The sequence below is a fragment of the Cygnus olor genome, chromosome 11 (genome assembly GCF_009769625.2).
Source record: "Cygnus olor isolate bCygOlo1 chromosome 11, bCygOlo1.pri.v2, whole genome shotgun sequence".
In the NCBI taxonomy this organism is placed as follows: Eukaryota; Metazoa; Chordata; class Aves; order Anseriformes; family Anatidae; genus Cygnus; species Cygnus olor.
The window spans coordinates 9,418,268-9,434,455 of record NC_049179.1 but is presented as its reverse complement, the minus strand read 5'-3'; the positions used below and the strand labels follow the sequence as shown (position 1 = coordinate 9,434,455).

At 60.5% G+C, this 16,188-nt stretch overlaps 1 protein-coding gene across 1 annotated transcript; it reads right to left on the bottom strand.

Moving 5' to 3' along the window:
- Window positions 1–346: 346 nt before the first annotated feature.
- On the bottom strand, window positions 347–6,055 carry C11H15orf39 (chromosome 11 C15orf39 homolog). The gene is given in 4 exon segments (XM_040570631.1): window positions 347–436; window positions 439–464; window positions 1,223–3,965; window positions 5,894–6,055. Coding segments are annotated over 3 exon segments (2,799 nt in total). The 5' UTR covers window positions 3,906–3,965; window positions 5,894–6,055.
- Window positions 6,056–16,188: the final 10,133 nt, after the last annotated feature.

Here is a 16,188-nt window from a genome sequence, read left to right as displayed (position 1 = left end):
GTCCAGCATGGTCAGTGGGTGAACCCGAATTCTGAAATAAAAAGGCAAATATAAATTACTATTATTATTATTATTATTATTATTTTAGAAGCTGTAATATGAAGGTGCCTCCTTGTGAAGGCAATTCCCCTGTAATTTTTACAAAATCAAGAAAAAGTGCATTTCCCCCAGCCCTATTGATGCCTTCAGTCTCTCCCTCAGGTCATGGGGGACATCGGGGTCCCCACCATCCCAACCCCGCCCAAGCAGCCCCTCTCGTGGCCCTCCTGGTCCACCCCGAGCATGAAAACCCCTCACAAATGCCCACAAAGGTGACAAATCCCTACAAACGCCCACAAAAGAAGACTCACCTACTGGCCAGCCTCCGGCCTCTGCCCCGTACAACACAAAGCTCTCGGTGCTGGCCTCCAGCTGCAGCACGAGGACACGAGGGGCAGCAGTGGGATTGTCCCCGTCCTGAGAACCTGCCTGGAGACACCTGGAAGGAGCTCGGCTTCCTTGGGAAAAGCTTTGGGGTTCCTCATCTTTGCACGGTCCGTGCCACGTGGAGGCCGATTTCGGGAAGCTGGGCGGCTGAGTGCTCGGAGAGCCAGCGAGGAGTGGCAGGGAAGGGGCTGGGAGAAGGAAGGTGGTGGGGGGGCATATGTCACCATCCAGTCCCTGTGCAGGATGCTCTCGGGGGTTTTGGTGGGGCTTTTTGGTGGGACAACCTTGGTTTTTGGTGGGACGTCCTTGGTTTTGGTGGAATATCCTTGGGTTTTGGCGGGGTGTCCTTAAGTTTTGATGGGACATCCTTCATTTTTGGTGGGACATCCTTAGTTTTTGGTGGGGCATCCTTGATTTTTGGTGGGGCATCCTTGATATTTGATGGGACACCCTTGGTTTTTGGCGGGGTGTCCATGATTTTTGATGAGACATCCTTGGTTTTTGGTGGGACATCCTTGTATTTTTTGGTGGCACATCCTTGGTTTTGGTGGGATATCCTTGGTTTTTGGTGGGACATCCTTGGTTTTTGGTAGGGTGTTCTTAATTTTTGGTGGGACATCCTTGGGTTTTGGTGGGGCATCCTTAGTTTTTGGCAGGACATCCTTGAGTTTTGGTGGGATGTCCTTGATTTTTGATGGGACATCCTTATTTTTCAGTGGTGCATCCTTGGTTTTTGGTGGGACATCCTTCCACGAGCCCCTTGGGGAAGAGGTTGGGGTGCCACCAAGCTACCTACCGAGCTGCTGCCTGATAGAGTGGTGCCACAGGAGGTTCAGCAGGTCCGGGTAGATGTCAGGGAGCTGCTTGAGAGCCAGGAGCTTCAGCATGCGCGAGGTGCAGCTCTTGAGCTCCAGGTCCCTCAGCAGCTTCTCCTCAGAGAGCGTGGTGGGACGCAGCTCCACCTTGTGCTCCTGCAGCACTTGGTCAACAGAGGCGCCGGGCAGCTTGGGGAAGAGCTTCTCCTTCACCACGTGGATAGGGATGAAGATGGCACCCGCCCGCACCACGTGGGGAAAGGGACACTTGCGAGTGAACATGAAGGTCTCCAGCTGGGACAGCAGCTTGCTGAGCAGCGCGGCCACATCCCGGAAAGCCAGCCAGATCTCCTTGCCCCTGGGGGGCTTGGGGGGCTCGGGGAGCCTGACCCCGTTCTTGGGTTTGGGTGGGGAACTGGGCATCTCCGCCAGCACCTCCTCCGGCTCCGTCCTCCTCAGCCACTCCTGCAGCAGCTCCGGGGAGGACCCGGCCACTGAGCAGGTAAGGACGTCGCAGAGGGCGGCGTGCAGGGTGGCAAAGCACGGGCTGCCCAAGCCCTGCCGGGCCAGGGCATCGCAGCAGGCGGGCAGGGGGGCTCCGTCCTCCCCCGGCGCAGGGGGGGCTTGGGGCACAAGCATGTCCGTCAGTGTCAGGCGGCGGTGGCAGGTCCCCTGTGGGGCTGAGGTGCTGGGCGGCGGGGAGCTGGGGGGGCTGCGAGGCAAGGGGCTGGGCTGCGGGGCACGGGGTGGCCCCCAGGACCTGAGGATCTTGTATTTCTTGGACATGAAGGCAGCCGAGCTCTGGAAGTGGCTCCTGACCCCAGAGACAGCCTCTGACAGCTGGGGTGGCACCGGGGGCTTGGTGTCCTCCCCTACCTCCTCAACCTTCCCCAGCGGCCCCTCTTTGTCCTCCCGGGGCTGTCCGGTGTCTGGGCGGGTGTCCCCCGTTGTCACCAGGCTCTTCTTCAAGCTCAGGTCCAGTGCCACCTCACTGCCCTGGAGCCCCCCGTGGCTTTTGGCCGGCGGCTCTGGGGACACGGCCTTTGCCTTGGGCCCCTCAGGGGGCACCTTTTGGTCAGCACCCTCCCCTTCGCTGGGCGTCACCGAGACCTTGACAGCACTGGGGTCCCAAGTGCCGGCTGCATTTTGGGGCGGGGTGTCCCCCCGGGTGTGCTCCTTGTGGACGGGGACGTCAGCGGAGCCCTCGGTCCCCTCCAGGTACTCCCGGTAAGGCGCCAGGCTGAAGACGTTGTTGATCACCGGCATTGGCGGCGAGGCGGGGGACATCTCCCTGGACATCTCCCGGCTTTTGAGGTCCCTCAGCCTCTCTTGGGGACAGGTGGCCCCAGCAGGCTCCTGGGTTGCGTCCCCGACCCTACAAGCGTCCCTGACCCTACAAGCATCCCTGACCCTACAAGTGTCCCCAACCCTACAAGCGTCCCCCGTGCCTGGGTGGTGCTGGGGAGGGATGGGGCTGCCTTTGGCCACCACATCCAGCCCGTAGCCGGCGTCTCCCTTGGGGAACGTCCTCGCGAGTCCCTCGGGCATTTTCTGCGGGGTGCGGACGGGGTGGAAGGCACTGCCAGGCCTCGCCACCGGTCTCCCTCCGCAGGGCTCCACCGGCACCGCTCGCCCAGCCCCGTGGTGCTCCGTGACACCAAATAAAGCTGCCTCCATGGGGCTGAAGGCGAAATTGGTGCTCGGCTGGAGGAACCCGGTGGGCAGTGGAGGCTCGGCAGCCCTCGGCAGCCCCGCTGTCTTCGGTGAGGGCAGCACACTGGGTCCAGCCGGCCTCGGCACGAAGCCATCCAAGGGGCCAGGAAAGTAGCTCCTGGGGGTTTGGGGTTTGAGGTAAGCACCAGGAAAAGGGGCAGGCTCCCCGCTGGCCGCGAAGCTGAGGGCTTTGTAGGAGGAGAGGGAGCCCGGAGGCTGCTCTGCGCGCGGAGGCTGCAGGAAGGGAGGCTGCGGGTAGGGAGGCTGCGGGTAGCATGCCGGGGGATGCTCCTGGTGCACCGGGCTGCTGGCGGGAGGACGGAGCTTGGGCCAGGAGTCCTGGATCCGGCCGGGGAGCTCGGGGGCCTTGGCCAGGTCATGCGCGGCGGGGGGGCCTCGGTATTTCTCGAAGGCAGCGTAATAGGGGGAGAAGGCAATGGGGGAGGCCGGGGGCAGCGGCAGGAGGCTGGGCTCGGGGTGGGGACCCCTGCGGGGGGGCTCACCATGGGGGGATGCAGCCCCCGGTGCCCTCTGTAGGGTGCTGTCCCCGCCCCGGGAGCCCAGCGGGGTGAAGCACAGCGGGGCCGCGTACACCGGCTTGGGGACTGCCACCGGCTTCTTCAGCGGGAAGGGGTGGCCCTGGTGGCCGGGCCACTTGTCCCGCGCCATCAGCAGATCCCACACCAGGGCGTCCGCACCCTGCTCAGCACCCAGCCTGCCCGGCGGGGGGCTGCGGGGCCGGTGGAGGAGGCAGTGCAGGAGCGGGCCCTCGGCCCGCGGGCAGGAGAAGTAGGAGCCCTTGTAGCTGAGGTGGTTTTCAGGGCCGGCTGTGGTCACGGGGCTGGGTTTGCAGAGCACGGGGGGGAAGCCTGGGCCGGGCTCGGCATCCACCCGAGGCAGCTTGTTGAAGATGATGGCGTCCAGAGGCTCCGGGTGACGTTTCGCGGCCATCTATACGTCACGGCCAGCGTCGGGACTGGGGCGTGTGGCAGGCGAGGTCAGCTGGCCTTCCTGCAGGGGCAGAGAGAGCACAGGTCACCCACGGCCACCTCATCCTTCCCCCAAGTTACTGGGATCCCCATGGGACCCCCCTGGTCCCTCCTGGGTTGGGGTGGGCTCCGCAGCAGCAGGCAGCGTGTGCCAGCAGGTGGAGCTGGCAGACCGTCGCAGCACCGCCCGGCCTTCCTCCTCCTCACCCCAGCACCACCAGCACCCCCCCGAGATGCCTCCAGCATCCCCCTGAGACCCCTCCAGCATCCCTCCGTGCCCCCCAGAGCACCGCTGGGCACCCCCCACCACCTCCCGAGCCCGGCGAGCATCCCCCACGCCACCCCACGCATCCCCAGCCTCTCTCAGCAGCCCCCAAAACCCCCCCGGAGGGATGAACAGCGGTGGGGTCTGGTGCCCCTTCTCCACTCCCTGTTTATTTTCTCTTTCTGTGGCCAGAGTTAGCAGAGAAACAGAGAAGGAAACGGAGGAAGAGAGCGTGGAGATAAGATAAAAGCCTCGTCCACAAAAGGGGAAATGGCTCAGATAGCTGGGTGAGCTTGCTGGGGTAGATAAAGGGCGCTGAGCGCGGTGGTTTTGCTCTGCTACAAGGGTCTGTCCCCGCTCTGTACACGGCGGGGAGGAAACGCGTTTCCCCGCTGACATCCCTCGGTCACCATGGGACATTTGGGGCGGGAGGTTTTGGGGAGGAGAAACACAAAAAGTCAGCAGGAAGCGGCCGGGCAGGCAGCTGCCCACGCACCCCAATGGGAGGACACGGAGCTGGAGATGCCCCCTCCACACACAGCGACACGGCTGGTGGTCGGGACGGTGCTTGGGGTGGATGCCAGGCTCGGGAGGAAGCAGGAATTTCACAATTTATGGTGTTCCCACACTTCTTTTTCCCCTTTCCCCGAAACATGCCCATCTACACACACCCGTTGTGCAACCGACCCCATGTCAGGGGGACACCCCCGCTCCCAGCTGGAGCACGGGGACAATCCCCCCAGCACCGTTCCCAAAATCCAACCTCGTCTGAGCGTTCAGGCAGGTAAAACACCATGGATTTAAGGGATATAAGCACGGAGGCTCCTTTCTGCCTCCCCCCATGCGAGGCCTGGGAGCAGCCTCTCGTTGGGGAGGACGCAGGTAGCACCAACACAGCCTCAAGTCCTCCGGCATCGCTTTGGGGCTCTGCTGCCATGGCCACGTGCTCAGTCCCCGTGTCCCCGTGTCCCCTCTTTGGTGGCGGAGGTGACGCCTGGCGGTGCTGGCCGCTGGCAGAGGGGCTTCCCGTGAGCTTCCCATCCGGCTGCAATAGCGGCTCTGCAGCCGCAGGACCTTGTGTCCCTGCCGAGGAGGAGGTCACCTTCCCGATGTCTCCGCCAGCTCCGGATGCGATCAGCGGCCAGGTCGTTTGGGGGAGCGGCCGGGAGGCCACACATGCCTGCTCCCAGCGTGTCCCCAAAGAAGTCCATGGCTCCCGAGCTTCCCCCAGGTGGAAGGAACCCGTTGGGATTTGTCACTGGCACCCAGATTTTTTGGGATCCGGTTCCCCAGCGCGCGTGCACCTGCAGGCACGTGTGCGGCACAGCCCCGCTCCGGGGGTCACCGCTCCCCAAAGCACCCGAGTGATGTTTCACGGGGCGGGGGGGGGGGGGGAATTTGAAGAAAACTGCAGCAGCAGCAGCCGCACACGGTGCAGGAACCACATGCTCTAAACCGGCCATAAATGGATAAAAACCCGAAACCGAAGCTGGAGCCCAGCACCGGCGCGCCCGACCCGCGGCAGGGCGCGGAAACCCTCTCCAAGAGGGGGCGCGGGGGGGTGCTGCTCCGGCCTATTTTTGCCTCGCCCCCCCCCCAAAAGCAGCCACCGAAGCGAAGCCGGGAGCGCGCCCCGCGGCCGGCTGGAGGCCGGGCAGGCGGAGGCTGAGCCTCCCCGCACTCACCTCGCGGCGCTGCCTCCCCGGGAGCATCTTACGGCGCCGGGCCGGGGGGGTCGGCGGCGGGGGGGGGCCGGCGGCTGCTTCTGCCCCGCTCGGGCGGCTGCTTGCATTGTGCGGAGGAAGTGGGAGGAGGAGGGCGAGGAGGAGGAGGGCGAGGAGGAGGAGGAGGAGGAGGAGGAGGAGGCTGGGTGCGCGCGTGGGCCGGCCGGAGGAGGAGATGAGGCCGGGACGGCCTCCCCCACATGTGCACTGAGCCCGTCGGGGCTCTGCCGCCCCCCCCCCCCAGAGCCCCCCATTTTCACGGGGAGGGATGGGAGGAGGCCGCCGAGCCTCCGCTCAGCCTCGCGGCTGCCCGCCGGCCTCCACTCGCAGCCCTCACCCGCAGCCTCCCTGCCCCAAACAGCCCCGAGCGATGACGAACCCCCGGGACCATTGAAACCCAGTGACACCGGTGCTGGGAGGGGAAGGGAGGCACCCAACGCCCTTTGGCGAGGCACTGGCAGAGGCTCGGCGGCCTCCCCCGGCCTCTGAAACTGGGGGTTTTGGGCCTCAGTCCAGCAGCGGGCGCAGAACAGTGCCCGGTGGCAAGTCTCGGTGATGGAGGACCTCATGGAGCAAGGCCAGGTGCCCAAATTCTTGGGCTCCTGACCATTATTTCACCCTCATGGCTTGTTTAATTTACAGCAGCTCTGGGGAGGCAGCGGTGGAAGGGAGCCAAGTCTTAGGAAACCCTTAGCAGACCTTTTTATTTGGATTTATGGCCATAAAGAAATCGTTGGCGTTAATTTTTCCCATCTAGGGCAGGACAGCAGCTCACCTTCTTGATGTGGCAGATAACCCTTTATACCTTCATGCCACTCTTCCTCCTCCTCTTCCTCACCAGTACCCTCCCCTTGGCATCGTCCAAGCCTCAAAACTCGTAAGAATTTAAGCAAACTTGCTCTGGACCAATTTATTTTAAGGGATGGGTGTCCAGTATACCAACACCTACCTGCAGAACTCTGAAAACCAAATCTCCCCCAAATCTTCCGTTATTGCCCCCAGATTTCTTAGTTTTTGGTCTGCTAGGTCAATTGGTTTTACCCTGTAATTTCTGTAATACCATTTTCCTGCTAAAAAGACATTTCAATGCTGGGACGTGTGGCAAGAGGCTCTCAGGGCAGCCTCCACTCATTTCCAGGGGGTGTTTTGTTAAAAATGACTTATTCTAAAACACATTATTTTGCCATATAACTCCCCTTTCACCATACCTCGGGGTCTTACATTTTCCCTGCAACATTTTTATTATTATTATTTATTTATTTTTCTCTACCTGTTCCCTAAGCAAATACCTGCCTTGTGGTTTGGGTTGGTTTTTTTGGTTTTGTGTTTCTTGGTTTGCTTTTTTTTTTTTTTTTTCTCTTTTTGCTGCAGATTTCCTTCTCTTCAGCTTCCTGTGTGATTCATCTTTTCACGCGCAGCACCAACCGAAATTTGGGCTGCTGGTGCAGCAAAGCAGCGTGCTTACAGTAGATAGGAACTTTAAATATGTATATATTTAAACATATAGAATAGGACATGGGCAGTTTGGGGGAAATGGTCTTTGAGGGGTGATGCTGAGCTCGGGTACTGACGGTGATGCACGGCCATGGGGTGGGTGACAGGGGCTGAGCACCCATGGGTGCGCCAGTGCCAGGCCCCCCCCCCCCCGAGCAGCCCAGGAGCAGATCTGCCTGCCCCAGCCCGATTTCGGCCGCGTGTGGTTTTCAAGTTGTCTCTTTGAGGCTTCTCAGCCCCGGCAGTGCTGGCGGCTATCTCCGGGTTCATCGCTTGGGCAACTTTTATCTGTGGTTCGCTGCCTTCGGGCCCTGACAGCGCTCAGGAAATGTGCCGGCTCCAGATTGGGCTCGTTTCTCCCAGCTGTGGCCAGGATGGGACCCCAGGGACTGAGGAGCAGGGCTGCAAGCCCTGGAGTGAAAGGCAGATGGGATGTCCCTTGGATGCCCCAAAAACAGCAGCATCGTGGCACAACTTGGCACCCAGGGGGACCAGCAAGGGCTGATCCTGAATTTTTCTGTCCCTACCAATGGGGACAGCCCAGTCATCACCCCAAGGAGGCTTTGCAGCCCCACAGCTACACACACAGTGATCCTCCCTCCTAAAAAAACCCAAACCAATGTCCTCTATGGCTCTGCAGTTGGAGCCTTCATCGCTTGGCGTCGGGGGCAGCTTCTAACTGGAGCCTCCTGTATCAACATGCTCATAGGGTCTTGGTTCCTCAAGAGCCCAGGGAAATCTGGGGGCAATTTCTCCAATTTCTGCCCCGCACCCAACTGAACCAACCCAAGGGTGTCCCCATCCCTCCTGTCCCACCCCTCCGCTCCCACCCACGAGGTGGCTTTAACCCCATCCCAGGGCCTCCAGGCTTGTTAGCAGCTCTCACCCTGGAGACACCCCTGGAGGTAGCCATGTCCTCCATGAAGGCCTAATTACAGAGCTAATTGGAGCCAGAGAGCTGTGCAGCTGCTCTTAATTCACACTTTGCCCGTTCCCCATGGAGCGAGCTGGGTCTTGCATCATGCAAGCGGGATGGAGAGAATTGGAGCCACTGCCTCCCGAGGACACGAAGCCCTCAATGAACTCCTCAGGGCCCCATTATTTTGGGGCCAGGAGAGGTTTCTGAGGTCCCAGGAGCCCAATGGAGCAGCTGGTGGTCATTTTGGGGCACGGCTGGTGGTGGCCACCTCTGGACGAGGCACCACCAAGCTTCTCCCTTTACACTCCCACTACCCGCAGCTGCCCCAGGAAGGCAGGAAGGACGAGACCCAGTAAGACCTCACCGTGGATGCAGGTATCATTATCTCTAGATAATTATCTGCAGATAACGAGATATCCCCCCGGCAACAGCGGAGTGGGCACGAACCCCCAAGGGATGCCAAACATGACCATGAGGAGCTGGATTTTGTCTCCACTATTTTTTTTTCTGTGATGATGAGAAATTTGGAGACCCGGATCCCGTGTCCCCCTGCTCAGCTTTTCCTCCAAAATCTCATTGTGACACCAAGAACCATCACCAGGGGTGGAAACCCCACCGTCCATGTGGGTCTGCTGCCCGCTGCGAGGGACAATGTACTTGTAAGGGGCAAAGCGAATGGTGGCTTGATTTCTCCATGGGGTTCAGAGGACATGGGCAGAATACGGCCCCTGGAGCAGCTGCTGGGGCTGAGCACAGCCACCCCAGGCCTGCCTGCCCCGTCTCCTCCTCCTTGCCCAGCTGCTCCTGCCTTTGTCCTTCCACCACCTGTAACCTGTGAGATCAGGGAGGGCAGCCCCAGGGAACTGATCCGGCCAAAAGAGCCAAAAAAAGGGGGAAAAATAATAATAAAAGGACTTACTTCCAGCCACAGAGCTGGGTCTGGCCCTGGGGCGGTTGCATTTCGGCCAGCCAGTGCCCGGGGCTGGCCCCATGCAGGGGCTTGGGGAGGGTCCCCTGGGTGGGATATCCCTGGGGGGGCTGCACAAAAGAGCCGGGAGGAGATGTCAGGGGATTTTCTTTGTCAGGAGCAGAACCTGCCCTGTCGAGGCTGGGGGCCCAGCCCGGGTCACCCCAGGCTTGCTCCTTGGTGGCTTTCCCTCCTGGGATTTTCTCTTCCCAGCGGTGTGGAAAAGCACCTCCTTTGGGTTGCTTTCAGCCTGCCGGCTGCTGGCTCGGTTCAGCGGCCCCAGATCTGGCAAAAGGAGGGGCAGGGAGCAACCACCCCCGATTTATCCTCCCGGGACTCGCTCCTACCCGCCCCCATTGTCTCTCTTCCAGTTTCTTCCCCCACTCTTTGCACAGAAGCCTTTCCCCCTCCTTGCATTACGTTCCTCCGGGGATGGAGACCAAATCACCTGGGGCAATAAACAGATTGTTATTAGCATAGGGTTGAAGGGTTTGGGGTCCCGGTCCATGCACAGGGGATGAACCTGAAGCTGTTCCTCGCCTTGGGACCCCGCCAAGCTGCCTTGGCCAAGTGTCTCCTTTTCTTCTTTCTTCCCTTCCAGGCTTTTTCCGTGCTTGGGTGTGTTTCCACGCCGCCAAGCCGGATGGAAAATTACTGCTCTGCCCTGGCAGGGCCAAGGCAAGGCAGAGTTCCCTGCTGGAAAACCCCCTGGGGTCCCACCCTGGTGGCGTGTGGTCACCGCGCCCCTCAGGGCTGAGCCTGGTGGCACCCGCAGCTGTCCCTGAGATGCAGGGACACGCCATGGCCTCGGCTTTGAGCCATCTTCTGGCCCCGCAGCTCAGGGAAATGGGGCAGGGCGGAAAGCCCCGACCCCATGGCCCTGCACCCCCATGCATGGGGTGGCACGGAGGGACCCCTCGAGGCTCTCCGTGGTGGAAGATGCGCCTCAACCCCAAAAGCCGAGGCAGGAAAACCCTTTCTCCGACCACAGGGCACTCTTTGGTCATGCAAAGCCAACTGGAGCATCTTCCATGGGGCGCGAGCTCCCCAGACCTGGGAGCTGGCATTTCCAGCCAGAAAGGGCAAGCCCGGGTGTCTGATGCCCGTAAAATGAGCACAGCTGCTTGGCAGGCACAGAAAACCCATCAATCATCTCCAAATCTCGTTCTGCCCATGCAGCAATTTTCAGTGCCTGGAAGGAAAAAAAAAAAAAAAGAAATGAGCGAAGTTCTTGGTCGTGCCCAACACAATGTTTTGGATTCGGGCCCGACATTTGGGCTGTGGGACCTCCTCTGGCGCGATGCTTTGCTCTTCTCCCCCATTCCCCTGTCCCTGCGGTGGTGGCTTTGGGTCTCGCCTGCCAGTTTTCTCCACTGGGAAACCTAATGGAAGGATGTCTAGAAAGTCATTGTTGGTGGGATCCTGTAGACGTGGCCACGCTGCTTATTCCCCCCTTTTGGGGGATCTTCTCCCCTTTTGGGGGATCTCAGCTTTTGGGGAGTGCTTTTTTTTTCTCTCTTTTTTTTTTTTTTTTTTTTAATGCTGTGGTTGGTGATTATGGAAAGGGAATGGGTTCCCCGTAGGGAGGCTTTACCCACCCATGTCCCACCTCGTAGGCGAGCGCCCAGCAAGCAGCAAAGCCTGCGGGGGCTCCATCCCCGGCAGCCCTGGGCTGAAACTGCTGGGGCACGCCAGCAACACGGCTCCCAAGCGTGTCTTTGACGTAAAAACCAGGTGAAAAGCCTTGGAGAGATAAGGCAGAAGCCACCAAAGGGAAAACAGGGCTCCTGCGGGGCACCACGCTGCCAACTGGGGCAGGGTCGGCCGCGGACCAGATGCTAGCAAAACCCGAGCATGCACCTATGTGGATGCAGGCTCAGGGCCGGGTGGAAAAATCAATAGGGTTACGGGGGAGGAAGGAACAAAAATAAGAAAAAAAAACACTAAAACCTTGCTTTTGGAGGCAGGCGCCAGGACATGGAAGGAGCCTGGTGCGCATCGGGCCCAGGGAGCTGTGCAAGCCTAAGGAGACACGTCCCGCCGTCTAACGAGGCTGCCTAATTTGCATTTTTGTTTTTTTTCCATGGATGGGGGCAGCCCAAACCCACGAACTTTGTCCCCGAGCAGGTAATTAATGGGCCGGGCTCGGTTTGCTCCGCTTTGGGAAGCCCGGCGCAAGGCGCGGCAGGCCCCGGGTTTTCCAGACCTCTCACCAGCAGCCGCTGCCATGGGTAAATCCCAGCCCCAGGCTCCCCGGCGGCACAAAAAGCAGCACCTCTCCCATCTCCGGCAGCTCTCCAAGAGGTGGTTCCCACCCCAGGTGCCTCCATGATGATGATGGTGGTGATGAAGGCTGACGGTGGCCGTGCCACCTCCGATTACCCCCCAAGGTGGCCAAATCCATCCCCAGCCCCATCCAACCCCATCCCGTGGCTGAAGTTGAGCCCATCCGAGCCCACGGCACGAAGCAAGAGGGATTTCAATTGTTTTGTTTTGTCTTGACACAAAACTCCACTGTGCTCAGCCAGGAAGCTTCCGATATATATTTTTTCCCCCAACAGCCTGCAGCAAGAGGGAAAAATTCCCCAGAGCCTTCATCCCTCATCGTACCCAAGGGCAGCAACATCTCGGAGGCTTCCTGGTCGGCCGGTCCAACCTCCTGCGTGCTCCAAGCATCTCCTGCACCTTCCTCAAGCAGGTCAACGGGTGGCCTGGGGCTGGCACGGAGATGCAGCACGCGATGCCCGCTGTCGTCTGGCCATGTGGACCAAAGCTTGGTGACACCAAGCACGGGAGGATCATAGGGTGGCACCTAGCCTTCGGCATGGCACAGTGCCCATCGTCTTCCTCCCCCTGCAAATAAAATACAAAGTGTGGGCGATGTAAGCCACGGCACCTGAGGAGTTTCGCCTCCAAGCCAGGAGGGGGAAAAAGGGAGGGTAAGACAAGGATCTGCTCCCAGGCGTGGCTCTAGAGGGAAGAAGAGGAGAAGGGAGACCCGTGCGGTCAGCGAGGCAGGCAGGGCAGGCGGCTCTCCTGTCCCCAGTTGAGCAACCCGCCCCCGTCCCCAGCTGTTTGCAGAGAGAAAAGGTTGAGAAATTGATTGGTTGCGCAAAGCAGGCGTTAACACGTCTGCGGCCCCAAAAACAACATAAAGAAGCCCATGTTCCTGCAGAGACACCCATCAGCTCCTCCCAAAATCCCTGCTGATGTCAGCTCCGGCAGCGCTGGCTCCAGAGGAGGACCAGGAGCATCCCTGCCCTCCTCCCCTCTGGGCAGGGGTGCTGAGCCCGGGCAAGGATCCCTTGGCTCCCAACCATGCTGGAAGGAAAAGGACTATAAGAACACGAGGGTGTTTTGCACCATCCTCCGTAACGCTGCTCAGGAGAGGGGTGTCACAAAGTCCAGATTTTGGGGTCTCCATCACCACCGCCTCCGTGGCAGGAGCTGAAATCCAGCCCCAGCACGTCCCGGCGTCGCAGGAGCTGAGTGAGCCAGCAAAGCAAACACTGGCAGAGAGCTCCTGAGACATGTAAACAAACAACCAATTAAAAGATGAAATAAATCCCCCGGGTACGTAACCTTTCTATTTAAGCACCGTCCAGGGCTGGAGGAGCTCCAGCACATCCGACACGGCGCCGTCTGTGATCTCCCTGCCCAGCCCCGCGAGCCCGGGGCTCCTCTGGGATGAAAGTGGTCGGCTCTCAGGGAGCGGCTTCACCTTTCCTGGCATTTCTTTCCCCCCAGTTACACCTTTTTTTTTTTCTTTTGGTTTAATTCAGAGGGAAGCCCTCAGCCCCTTTCCGCACCCCAGAGGGGCAGCAGGGATGCTTTTAAAGGCGAGGGCAAAGCAAGGGAGGGAAAGCAGCAGGGAGCCAGTGCTAAAAGCCCCACACCTGCAGGATTTCACCACCTGAGCACAGCACCGGGGCCCGGCCACCCCTGGGCAGCCACGGGGGCAAAAAGCGAGGCTGGAGGCAGGAGGAGGCACTGGGACGGGGAAGTGAAAGAGGCAGAGATAGCACTGACACCCTTCCCACCGCCGCCTGCAGTAATCACAGCCGCTCTCACTTCTCCCTCGCTGCCCCGATGGTTCCTCCGCAGGCGGGTTTTGGTTCCTCTCGGCTTCCCCGCCACCTTCCCTGTTTCGAGGCCGAGCCTTCAAACCGCTTCAGCTTTTATTTCCAGTTTCTAAACCGCAGGGATGCCGCCGGTTCCCATGGCCCGTGCTGCTCCCTGCCCGGCCCCGGCACCCGCGTCCCCTCCGGGGAGCTGGGGGCAAGGCAGGGACGGAGGTGGCCCAGCTCAGAGGGGTGCCCTGGGAGAAGGATGGGAGTGCTTTGGGGTCAGGATGGGGATGCTTTGGGGGAAGGATGGGGGTGCTATGGGGTCAGGAGGGGGATGCTTTGGGGGAAGGATGTTTTTTTCAAGGAGGACAAAGCTGGGGGATGTTAATAAGTTGGTGACTTACACAGACAAGCACATCACCTCCCCACCTCCATCCTCCCTCCAAGCCCCGGGGCACGGATGGGAGCAATTCCCGGGTGCCCTGTGCCTGCAGCCCCCAGCACACAACGTCAATAAGCCCAACCACTTTATTTTATTTTATTTTGTTTTTAAGAATCACTGCAACAAAACTGGCATCGGAACGAAGCGTGGGCTCTGTTCTGCTTTTGTTAATTTTAGTGCCGACGCATGCAAACGACGGCAGAGAGTCAATATTGACTTTCCACTGAAGCAAGCGCCCGGGTTCATTGACTGCAGGGGTGAAGGTGCTCCAGCAGCTGCATGGGGCTGATACTCACAGCCCACGGAGCGCTGCAGGAGCTTGGCCACCGAGTGCCACCCGTGCAAAAAGGCTGCTGCTTGCAGCACCGCGCACGCAGGGTGCAGGGACCCCGGAGCTCGGTCACAGCGGGGAAAATCCCAGCCCGAAGGTGGCTTCCCCAGAGGGAAAGGAGCCCCGGGTGGGAAGCCCCTGAGCATGGCTGGCAGGGAAGGGCAGGAGGAGGGGCTTCCCGGGGCTGCCGGGGGACACAGTGAGCCCCCGGCTTCGTCTGCTGCCGTCTCCGCTTTCAGAGCAAGAGCCAGCGGCCAAAACCTCGCCGCCTTTATAAAGGGGCCGCGTTTGCCAAGGGCCAGGTCACGGGGCAGGCGCAGCAGGGTCACTGCTCAGAAGAGCAGCAGGCGGGGGCCGGGGCTTTCCCTGCTGCCCCCACCTCGGCTTGGCCCTAAGGGCTCCTGGCCACCGCCTGCGGGAGCTCCGCACCCCATGTCCATGTGTCCCCGGGGCACACGGCACCGCACAGCACGTTCCGGCACGGCCAGGGCGCAGGCACCGCGCTGCCCTCGGTGCAAAGGCTCGCGGCCGTCAGGGGCTGGGGCTACCCCCAGGTCCCTGCTGAGGGTGCAGGGGGGCTTTACCAGCAGCCCCCCTGCCTGGGGGCTCTGCCAGCCGCAGACCGGGCTCTGTCCCGGCCGCATTCCTCGGCGTTGACGTGGTTTTCTTTCTTCCCCCAACCTTATCGCGCTCGAGTTTGTGAGTTGTGTTTCTCCAGAGCTGCAAAGCAGCCCGGGGAGCTGTGCGAACCGAGCTGACTGCATGCCTGGGGGTTGCTGCTGCTCCTCGGGCAGCTCTAAGGCTTCCTGCAGGTTTTCTGCTGGCCGAGCAGAGGTCACCCAGCCGAAACCCTCTGCAGGGCCTGAAAGAAATGGAGCATTTCCCTAAAACGAGCATGCAAAATCATCAGTTAGTACCAAAACATCTGGAAATGATGCAAACCAACGTCCCACTGATGAAAGGGAAAACCAGGTTGAGACCTAGTAGGGGAGCAGACTGCTTGCTCTCAGTATTTCTTCGTCCCCTCCACGCAGCTCGGAGCATCTTCTGCCTTCGCTAAGGACCCCGGAGTACCTGCAGAGCAGGGCAGGACCTCTGCGGCTGGCCCGCGTGCACTCCAGCCCCTGCATGACTCCAGACAAGCACAGAAACACTGAGCAGCACGGCCCTGGGGAATTCAAGCTTCTAATTAAGCTCAATTATTCCTGGAAACAATTTTTTTCGGCTCTCCGCTGAGGCAGCTGGCCAGGGCAAAAACGCTGCACCTGCAGGTTTTAATTGCGAGGCTGTCATCGCTGGAGCAGGGCTATCGGCGCGCCTGGTGCCAAGGAGTCTGCCCGGCCTCGCGTCCCTATCGCGGCATACGGGCGGCTTTCTCATCTCTCCCCACCCAAGAGGCCAAAACGCTGCTGGAGGCAAAAAGCAAAGCCACCGGGGCGTAGGAAAAGGTCTGGAGGAGGCAGGAGAACATCACCCCTGCGGCTAGACCTGTAGCAGCAAGGGTAAGCGACTTGAGGCAGAACAAAGCGGTCGCTGTGAGCTACCAGGTGCGCCCGCACACGGCAGGACTCGTGCCCTCCAGTCCCTCTGCATGGGACGGGACCGCGCTGTTCCCATCCACCCGGGTGCACCGACCCGAAGCAAGGCATGCTCCGAAAGGCAGCCTGTCTGCCGCTCGGGGTCAAACCATCGGCGCGGCGGAGACGGGCAGCCCTCGGGGCTTTGGCTCCCCCTCCCCGGGGTGCCGCATCCCTTTCCAGGTCCCAAATCTCCCCCCCTACCCCGGCCCCGCTGCGGTCGGCGCCGAGCTCCGCCGGAAAGCACAGGGCTTCCTGCCGCCCCGCGCTTTCGAAGACACGAGCTCGCCGCGGCCCCGCTCGCTGCAGGCGGTGTCAAACCCGGAGCACCGAGGCTGCACGGCGCGGGGACGTGGCAAGGGACTTGAAGCAGAGGGAGCTCAGAGCTGTGAAAGGAACGAAGAAACACGGGGGTTTCAGCTAGATAGCCTTTTAGTCATTATTATTATTATTGTTTTT